The 11,232-nt window shown below is 37.8% G+C and overlaps 1 protein-coding gene across 1 annotated transcript; it reads left to right on the top strand.

The window, feature by feature from the left end:
* The first annotated feature begins 31 nt into the window (after positions 1–31).
* LOC121905404 (myelin-associated glycoprotein-like) lies at positions 32–11,229 on the top strand. The gene is made up of 10 exons (XM_042423621.1): positions 32–125; positions 4,392–4,760; positions 4,858–5,154; positions 5,637–5,894; positions 5,979–6,239; positions 7,298–7,564; positions 7,673–7,969; positions 8,056–8,146; positions 8,880–8,952; positions 9,681–11,229. Exons 1-10 carry the CDS (start codon positions 32–34, stop codon positions 9,957–9,959), a joined length of 2,286 nt encoding a protein of 761 aa, XP_042279555.1. The 3' UTR covers positions 9,960–11,229.
* The last annotated feature ends 3 nt before the right edge of the window (positions 11,230–11,232 follow it).

Genomic DNA, 11,232 nt, shown 5'->3' with positions numbered 1-11,232 from the left:
AAGTGAAAAGGTCCACTTCCGCTTTCCCAAAATGGTTCCAAACCCACTCATCTGCCAGGGGGCCACCCCTCGACATGAGGTCAGTCCCCCTGTTCTCCAGACCCAGAACATGGATGGCTCTCAGGGTTCACCTGGGTTCTGACAGAGCAGCCTGCAATCTGATCGAGTTGAGCACAACTCCTAAATATTCCGCCTGCTGGCGTGGTTGGGGGGTGCTCTTGCTCCAGTTGATGGTGATACCTAATTGGGTAAGGTTAGGTACAGCACAAAATTGGCTGTGTGAAAAATGACCCATTATTTGGACCTGGCCATGACAATGAGGTTGTCTAGATAAAAGAAGACCCTCACGCCCTGGTCGTGCAGTGGCTGCAGCACTGCGTCCACACACTTGCTGAACGTGTGGGTAGCCAAGGAGTAGCCAAATGTTAGCCCGTTGTACTCGTAGGCTATCTCCTGGAAGGCAAAACGCAGAAACTTCCTGTGTTTCGGCACCACCTCGACATTAAAATAATCATCTTTCAGGTCAATGGTGGTGAACTAGTTGCCTGGTTGAACCAGTTGCTGAAATCAGCAGCTGGTATATTTGTCTTGAATCTTGTCATTAAGCTGCTCCTCTATATCTTATGACATGTCATAAATGTGCCTTGCGATAGTATTATTTGACAGAGGAATAACCTTTAGTTTGCTTGCTGTTGCTTCATCAATCGTAGTTGAAACCATATTAATAGTGGAAGGAAGTATTAATTCCTCAGCCGGAGTGCAGCTTTTTACACTGAGCCACTCTGTAGGCCACTTTGTAGGAGGTAGGGATGTGCAGAAAGCCCAGTATTTGTATTTGTATCTCTTTTTGTTGAGGTAGCAAAATTATTTGTATTTGTATTTGAATAAAAGTGTAAATAGGCTTCAAATGCTGTTTTTGTTTTTTATTACATTTTTTATTAAGTGACACAGTAAGTGTTCATGAATGAACAAGCTTATGAAGAAAGTCCCCACAACGGGTCTCAAATTGATCTCTCGAACTCCCAGATCGTTGACGACTGCGCTGACCGCTGAGCTAAAACCTACCACACTGCCACTCCACAGAGACCTCTAGGTATTCATATACCCATAACACAGAGATAGCACAGGGTGTAACATGTAGGGAAGAACTTCAAAGGTAATTCTTGCTCTGCACTTTTCATTTATTGCCTTTTTTTTATAACCTAACTTTGTGAAAAGGAGAAGGGGAACAACAGGTTATGGAGAGTCCCTTGAAAGCCCTGTTGTCTAGTTTAGTCAAATATGCAAATAATTTAGCTTAGTGCTTGAAACAAACACTAAATGAATGCACAGTACTACTGTAAGTCCTTTGTTCAACTTATTTGTTATTACCTGGCTCAAGTGGCCATGACAAAAGGGAAACACGCCATGTCAGTGTTTAACAGGAGATCATTTATTTAGTCAAATTAAACTAACTAACTAACTAACTATTTCTTATATGAGGTGTGGGTATCAGTATAATCAGTAGTATAGTGCGTATGAGTGGACAGTGTGTGTCGGGTTGTTGTACGGTACATAAAAGCAAAAATAAGGAATAAAGCAACATAAATAAATCAAAAATGCATCTGTGGGGAAGAGGGGAGAGCTGGAGCAGCAGCCAGGGTGGATATGCTAATGATCACCTGCAAAACAAAGCAGACAACCAGGTAAACTGCACAGCAAACAGGGGTCATCATATGTTCATATCTTATATTCCCTCCAAAAAATATGAATAACACACATTTGTATTTTATTATCAAATTCTGCTTGGGTTTAAGTATTATTTATTGTATTTATAATTCATATAGTGTGATTCCATCAGAAAATAACTGAAGAGACTTGCATCAGTATGAAGTGAGAATCAACACCCTGTTGTTGTGCAGAGTGCCACCCCCCCAGACCAATCTTACAACAGCTTAGTGTGCCATCACGACACACCACCAGTCTGACATGACTCAGTTGTTGGATTATTACCACTGACCCCTCAATGCTGGTAAAACCTTTATTTGCTCCTTCATCAATTTCAAAAACATTTAATTAGTTATCAGTATATATCGTATTACTGTAAAATTAAGTGAGGTGTTTGTTTTTAAATATAAAATATGCTCTTTTTCCAGAAAATAAAGACACTCTATGCTGAACATCACTATTGACTTTAAGGTAAGGCTATATTTTCAGAAAACTCAAATGGTGGCTGTAAAATGTTATCATATAATTGACTCATCCTGTTCATTAATTCATTAGATCTTTTTACTTAACTTTTTACATAACTATATGTAGAAATAAATACTTTGTCACAAACTTATTAAGGTCCAATGCAAACACATCCGATTATGCACTCTCCTTGAAAACAATGTTAAAAATATTGTTCACATAGTTAAGTATTCATAACTTTCCAGGATGCATACTTTTACTCATTTTCACCTCTTGTGCATATTCGTGCTTTTAATTTAATCTGTGTCATTGTTCTGACAGTTGTAGCCTCTGTTACTTTCCAGAATACTGTTTTGCAAAACAAATGCAAAAAAATTGGTTGTAGTGAAAATGAGTTGGTGTGAAAGATGGAAATACTATGGCTTCATTATCATAGAATATTTTCAATGTAACAGCAGTTTTATAGGTGTAGTAATAACATAATACAATGATGAGTTTTTATCTGTGCACATTATTCCCCCCTTTTAGTAGTAAGAACAGTCACAATATTATCATACTACACTATAAGTTAATGTTGTAACAGTACTTTAAGTCCCCGTGTTTAGTGTTCATAAGCAGCATACAAGCATTTAATAAATGGTTTATAAAACATTAATGTAGTTGTTTGTAGATATACAGTAAGTGTTTATTGATTTATTTGTCAACAACTTCTGTATGACCCGTACTGTTCATGGAGGCTGGTGTATGAACAGATAATGAATGATAATACAGTAAAAGAGAGATGTAATAGTAATAAAAATATGTCAAAAGTTATATGTTATTGCTGACAAATACTATACTTTAATATACACTTAAAATCTCCTTATATCTGTGTTTAACTACACTGTAGTGCGTTATAAATAATTTATTAAATGTTTGTAAACTTAAATGCTAAATTGGGGAACTTAGAGTTTTTAATGCAATAATGTTAAAATGACAATTTTGTACAGTGTATACTGTAACTCTTGACATTTTGACAAAATAATTTTATTGTAAATACAATTTTATGGCTTTATTTTAGAGATGGACCGATACTACCAATACTGATATCAAGATATCGGTCTGATACTGACTCGTATAGCTGGATAGCTAGATCAGGTATCAGTGACAATGGGCTGATCTGGTATTTAAATACCATTATTTTAATAAAAAAACAATTCAGTAAATTTATATCTATGTATCTATTTGTTACATTTTGTTTTACAAAGTCAGGAAAGAAATGTTTAAGTCAAGCCTGATGTTGCCTTACACATAAAAGAATGATCCCAGTCTCTTCCACACAGTGAGGCATAGAGTTTATTAATTAAACACTGGTATCAGATTATTACTCAGTGTTGGCTGATATCCAAAGCCCAGGTATCAGTACCAGGACTGAAAAAGTTGGAACAGTGCATCCCTCCTTTATTTTACTTTCAACAACACTGGGAATTACTTTATTATCCTGGCTGGTGACCTATATATTGCGCCTCTCTGTAGGATTATCAACCCAACAGAAAAGCATGACAGGTGCTGTTACGGTATTCCTCATGTGCTGTCTTCTTCAAGGTAGGCTATTCTGCATTTTTTTGGTCTTAATATTTACTTTTTGGTGTGGTTTTTGGATGGTTTGGTTTTTTCTTTAATTTTATTGTTTTCTATGTGTTTTTGCTGAATTTTAAAGGATTTTTTCACAATTTTTCAAATCACAGTCCTTGTTTTGAGCAAAAATGTATAAGATAATAAAGTGCTCCAGCCGTCTGAGTTAGCCAAATAAAGTGGCAGTTACAGTCTTTCTGGTAAAAAAAAATCTGTATTTGTGTCTCGATGGACAGTTTTTTCCTGTTCAGCTGCAATGGAAGGATCATAACAAAAAGAAGTAATTTGCCACTAAAAAGACAGTAACTTTGAAAGATACTGACTTTATTTGACTAATTTTTATTCATATTAGCTTCGAATAAACTTTTAAATACACTTTTGCAAGAGAGGAAGGTTATGGATTTTGTTCCCCAACACTTACATTGTAGGAAGAGGAGGAATGATTACAGCAAGAAAAACATGTTTCAGTGTTGATTCGGGCACCTGAATATTGTTTTTGGACAGACTTGAAAAATTGTGAATCCGTCTTTTAAAACAGTCATTTGTGATATTTACTACTTAAAGGAATACTTGATTTTTGTGTAATTATTAATCTTCCACCTCAGGTAGCTTATGTCAAAACTGGGCAGCCTTCATGCCTCAGACTGTACTGGGACTGAGTGGATCCTGTGTAATCATCCCCTGCAGTTTCAAGTTGCCCTCACAATATGATACATACCTGGATGATTCATGTAAAGCCATATGGAAGAGAGGCAGCTGGAGCAAAACGCAGGTGTTTGATTCCAGCCTCACTGGAACAAGTGCCAGCTTAAACATCCTGCAAGGAAACCTAACAGGGATCCTGCGCAATAAGGACTGCACTACCATCTTCAACAACATGCCATCGAACCATTATGACAACTATTACTTCAGACTACAGTGTGACAACACACTGAAGTTCAACTTTCACACGAGTGTCCTTATTAATATTCAAGGTGACTGTTATGTCCTTTTACTGTTGCACATGTAAAGCCACATTTGTTTGGCATTTTTGACTTACTCTTACCATTTTCTCACTGTTTTACTCCTCAGATTCACTGCCCAGACCTACCATAACTCCATCCAAACTGGAAGTAGAAGAAGGGACTCTGGTGAGGTTGAACTGCTCAGCTGCAGCTCCCTGTCCCACTCTGCCTCCAGCTCTGACATGGACACCCAGTATAGGTGACACAGAGGAATATATGGAAATTAATTCTATGGCCTCTGTTATGAACTTCACTGCCTCTTACCTCCACAATGGACAGAAGATCTCCTGCGCTGCGCTCTACAACCGACAGGATGGCAACGGTGACCTTTTGTATGAAAGAAGTTTGACCCTCCATGTTTTTTGTGAGTATGTTTCTGGCATTTTCATGTCTTGTTCATGTCGTGCTGTTGTGTTTTGTTTCAGATCACATCATGTCATTTAATTTTATGTAATCTGACATGTTATTACGACTTTCTAATTAGGCATATGTTACAAAGGATTTCAAAGTTGCCAGTTTTATTAATGTTAATCATTTATTAGTTCTTTAAAGTATGGTAGTAAGGCACCCATAAAAAGCAACTCTTAGTTTGCTGCTCTCGGTTGTGAAAAATCCATTTGTGTGGTGTTTATCCTTCACTTCACTTCACAAAGCATAACTTGCTTTGTCTTTTTTGTATAGCTCTTTATTTAAACAGAAACAGAAAGACCCCTCAAATAGACAGTTTGTCTACTACTGCAGAGTATCTCAACCAAAACCCTCACATGCAGTTTGTTAAACATTTACAAATGCAGACTTGATGACTTAAAGTGAGAAACACCTTACCTGACCAAAATTCTCTTCCAGATGCTCCATATAACACATCAGTCAATTACTCTGGTCCTGTGAAAGAGGGTAGCTTGGTGACTCTGACCTGCAACACTGATGCAAACCCAGCTGTAGACAGCTTCACCTGGTATAAAGTGGATGGCGATCAGGTGACAGCTGTGGGTTTTAAGAAGTGGCTTTCATCTACAGTCTCAGAAGTCGACAGTCAATTTTACTGCACAGCCAGTAACAGATATGGAGCCCAGAACTCATCCATCACTCTAATAGATGTACAATGTAAGTCAGAGAGATACAGAAAGACAAATGACATATAATGGCCAGCAACATGGACTGAACCCACACTTGTGTTTGTTTTTCTAGTTTCTCCGAAGGAAACATCAGTAATCGTCAACCCTCCTGGTCCAATAGTGGAGGGCAGCTCTATTACTCTGTTCTGCAGCAGCCGTGCCAACCCACCTGTGACCAACTACACCTGGTATAAAGATGAGGAGGAGGATAAGGAGCCTGGACCGTTCCTGGTTATAGACGGTGTCGACCTGAGCCACAATGGTGACTACCACTGTGAAGCAAAAAATGACCTGGGAGAAGAAACCTCAGCAACGATCCAGCTGGACATTCAATGTAAGTTACTTTAATACAAAAATGACATTGATTAGCACCCATGACAACAAAACTGTATGTTTCCAATGTGGTCATACACTGAATATGGCTCTACTGTATATTTTGTCCAGCTGTGGGCACCCAAACATGATCTGGGGCCAAGACTCAGTCACAGGGCAACACTAGAGTGTCTGGAACGTGGACAGTAACCCATTGTCATGTTGCGTGACAACCTCAAAATTTTTTCTATATCAGTGGTCCATCACGACTGAGCTCTGTTGTATGTCCACATGTGTTCCAGTGTGTTAATTTATGTGTAGATGTTTTGTTTGGTGTGTGTCCCTATTAAGACATCATTTCCAACCACAGAAAATGATTGGGTTGTCTCAGTTTACTGAAAAGACAACTTATATTTGAAAATTAATTGAATTTAGACTTTAAAAGTATTATTATTAGTAAACCTTTATAGTGTCTAACATTATACAATTTATTTATTTATACAAATTGTCAGTCAGGCAATGACTTAATTTTACTGAAATTTCACACAACTGTTGAAAGGCACAAAATATTTATTTGTATTTTCTTTCTCAGTACGAGGGCAAATCAAGTATGTGGTGAATCAAATTATTCTTGACCTGGAAACAGTCTATTTTGTAGCTGTTTCTGAGCTTTCAATCATATCACAGTTTGCCTAGTTGTCACTGAACAATTTCCGTTTTTTTCCATGCACTTTAAGGAGCTCAAAGCTCAGTCATGACATTGGAAAAAGCAGTTGAGAAAACTTCATGTTAACCTCATGTTCTCTTCAAAGATATTTCAAATTTTTGTCACATCTGGTTGTTTTTAGTTTATTGTAAATCTGCTTTTGTGCTGCTGAGAGACTGCCCTAAATGGGTGCTCAATTTTTTTTCATTCCAGCCTAAAAAAAAAAAAAAAAAAAAAAAAAAAAAAAGACTTAACAAAGTTAAAAAAAAAACTGAACACACCAAATAAAAATTTATGAATCGGTATGTCTGTTAAACCTATAAATAGGCAAAATAACCTTGGACACAGAAATACATGAATACTATTTCTTTCAGATCCCCCCAAGAACACCTCAGTTTTGGCTGACCCCTCTGGTCCGGCGCAAGACAGCAGCTCTGTGACTCTGACCTGCATAAGCATCGCCAATCCAGTGGCAACGAACTTCACCTGGTACAGAGTGGCAGGAAGTGAAAAGGAGATGGTGGGGTCTGAGCAAGACTTCACCTTCAATGTTACCAAACTTTCAGAGGATCAGTATTACTGTGAAGCTCTGAATGTCCATGGAGCTGAATATTCTGAGCCTGTCAAGATGGATGTCACATGTGAGATTCATTTATCTTTTTTTAAAATTAACTGTAAGCCTTTATTTATTCCAAGAAGCTTGGCAAAGTATACACAAACAGCCAAATACCTGCTCCTCTCCTCCTCAGTTGCTCCAGAGATCCTACCTTCCTCCCAATGTGTCAAGATTTTATCCCAGGTCCGATGTGCCTGTGACAGCCAAGGAAACCCGTCTCCCTCCCTGGTTTGGGAATTGGCTGGGGAGCCTGTCAATCACTCAGCAGACCTGCCAATCAGAGAAGTGTCCCTGGGGAGCATGGACATGAGGAGTGTCATCACCCTGTACCGTGTGGATGAAGACATGCCCTCTCTGGTCTGTGTCAGCATCAACTCACTGGGCTCTGATAGTTTTGCATTCAATGTGTCCTCCAGTGAAACCCAGCTAGGTATGCATTTATATATTTGGCTTTTCTTAATCATAATTTGGCTCTTTTAGTAATACTGATCATAATATATTGTTGTGGCTTTTCAGGCATCCATACTGTGTCTCTGCTGATTGGATCTGCTTTGGGAGCGCTGGGGATGCTGCTGTTGTGTGCTCCGCTGCTGCTATTCTTTTGCAGGTGAGGGACATAAACTAACTACCATCACTGTTAACAACAGGACATTTTGAAAACAGGTTGAAAAATGGAAAAGAGTCAGACCTTGACACTGCGGTTGGAGGTAAACCCAGGTTGGCAATCAAACATCAATTAGCAACCATGCCTACCACTGATCATTGCTAAATATGACCATGACATAAGGGATTTAAAAGCCTCCCACCACTCACAAATGTGTTTTGCTTATTTTTACTTTTGCAGCAGTTGGATGTTTAAGCTTCACTGTGCAGAATGATGTGTGTACAGAGACACTAGAAGGGTGTTTTTACATTCATTTGCTGAAGAGGAAAGTTTCCCTGTGCTCACCTTAAATCTGAGTTTATAACAGTACTCCAATAATTTAATATTGCACTTCTATTGTCACTCTCAAAATGGACAGTTTAAAAAGTATATCAGAATCATGAATGATTTTGTGATTTCACAGCTAATAACCAATCGTGGTCCAATATGAAACTTAGGCATGTGTGGTGTTCTTCATCTTCAACTTTTGAAATGAACTTTTCTTCTTCTTTTTTTTTTTCTTCTTTTTTTAATGTGGTAGAGGGAGTAGTAGATGTAAATTTAAGTATTTTGATTAAGTAGTTGAACTTTCTGTGGAATCCATATCAGACACAGATCATTATTCAAAGCAAAGCTCTATGTGTCTTTAATTCTGTTACTGTAAATATAACAATGACATTTTGTGTTGGTCCTACAGAAGGAACAGGAAAGGCAGCCTCTCACCCGACAACGAACTGGTGGACACTTCAGACATTTTAGTTACTAATGAGGTGAGTTTATGTCCTTGCACACATACTGTATGTGTATGAAGGTGAAAGCTTATAGATGCATAACAACAGGACCCTTCACACGTCCCACAAGTACAGTACCAAAAGCATTTAATGTGATGGACCAATTAAACATCTCAAGAAATTTGCTTTTTGGGATTAAACCTGCTGTTGGATGAGAATATTGTCATCTCTGTGTGTCCAGGACAGAAATAGGTCTTGGTGAGTTTAGCTTAGCAATGACTAGAAGTGAGAGGAAACTTCAAGGCTCGCTCTGTCAAAACTGAAAAAAATCTGTCCTCCAAGAACTCTGAAAATGTTAAAATGAAAATGCCCCCGTAAGCTCGAGAGGTGTATGTAACATTAACGTAACGCTTAGCATGTTCCAAATACCGTTTTTGCTAAATTATGGAAGCAGTGCATTACACTGCCTCCACTCATTTCTCATAGTGAGCTGGGGCACTGATTTTACATCTTTGCAAACAACATAAATAGTTTGTAACTGTAAGATATAACCATTATTTGGAATTTGGTTTGTGCACGCTCTACTTTGAACAAGCAAACAAGCCTTTTTCCCAGAATGTTGGAGTGTCTTTTAACAGTGGAGCAGATGTCAGCAATGCAACACAACATGACTGCCAATCTATCTAATCAGGTCTAATTGGGTAGAGAGAGAAATGTTATCTCTTCTTCTCTTTTTCCTGAAGCAAATTGCTCTTGTTTTCCCATAGACCAACTCTTCACAAGTGGATGTAATTTATGTCAATAAAGCCATCATAGAGGGAGGAGGAGGAGTAAAGGAAGACCCACTACTCTATGCCGATGTCGACTTTACTAAACTCCAGGCCAAGTCAGACAGTAAGCTTGTGGAGGGGGAGATCAGAGGCCTCGCCTCCAAGACTGCTGAGTACGCTGAGATTCACCTGCACTCTAAAGGGAGCAACGGAGGAGAGGCAAAGGGTGAAAGAACAATTTCAGACACTGATTTTGGACAAGGGAAAGTCTCATAGGACAGGTCAGTGGTGAGTTTATGGCTTAACTTTAGTGAAATGATATTCTGGGCTCCCACAGCTACTGGACTTTGCTATATCTCACTTGTGTTCATCTGTCAGTGACGGCCCGGCTGAGAACGGCCTCTTAAAGCCTGCGTTGTAGGCAACTTTATTTAAAGTGAGGATAAGTGATGTCACACATTTGTGGCTTCAATTTCAGCTCTCAACTGTTGTCATTGTAACTTTTCTGTTAATCTTTCTTGTGTCTCTTTACTGAAAAAATGTCTAGCAAAGCAGAAAACAAGTAATTACCTTACATTGCAGATGTCAGCACTAATCTGCATGCTGGGGATGAAACTTTAACCTCCTCACAATCAACCATAACAATAAATGTTCCCTCCTAATTTTAAACTCACAAGCATTATTCTTCAGCATTGTACTGTGGATAAATGACGACACATGTATTATGTCTGTACATGTTTAATACTTAAATGCTAACTTTTGTCTAATAGTCTATTTGTTACTTTATTGTTGAAAAGCGTGCATAGTGAAAAAGCAGGTAGACAGTCATATATATCAAAAAACTTTATTGGTAAACTTTATATGTGTTTATTCATTGTAACTTTAATAGACATAATTATATATTTGAGCTTGATTATAAAAAAGGAAGCCATTTGTCCTGCATTTGAGTTGGTATTTACACAAAAGTGGAAGTCAAAGCAATTTATTCATATTTCATAAATGAGCCTTAAAAAATGATTGCAGCTTTACAACATTACAGCCATGTCATTCTGGAGCACGTTCCCAAACACAAAGTAAAGTCAATAAATGTTAATGTACATTTGTCCACACACAGCTTGTTTAAAATATTTACACTTTAGGAGTTTTGCCAAAAATATGTTAATCAACTCATATCTATATTTTAGATGAGGATTTGGATTCATAACCCTTTTGTCCCCTCTGTCACTTGCTACTGCACACTAATACACCTCATGTCGATGAAAGCAGAGAGGTAAAACACACACATCCCAAAAGTCCGACGCACATTAATTTACAATGTAATAAACAGAGCTAATATGTCTCAGGTTGTTTCAGACATGATGTATGATATATTGATTGGTATATTGTTTCTTTTCTTTTCTTACTTTTCTTTCAAATCTTAATATTTATGTTTTCATAAAAGGTCACTTGTGTGTATTGCCACAAAGAATGATTTTGTTTCTGTTTTTCTTAAAGGTGACAATAAAAATTTCAAATATAAAAAAGAAAGCAAAAAAATGACAAAAGTGAT

The sequence above is a fragment of the Thunnus maccoyii genome, chromosome 10 (genome assembly GCF_910596095.1).
Source record: "Thunnus maccoyii chromosome 10, fThuMac1.1, whole genome shotgun sequence".
NCBI classification, from domain to species: domain Eukaryota; kingdom Metazoa; phylum Chordata; class Actinopteri; order Scombriformes; family Scombridae; genus Thunnus; species Thunnus maccoyii.
Note: the sequence above shows the minus strand (reverse complement) of the source record. Positions and strands in the feature narration are given on the sequence as shown.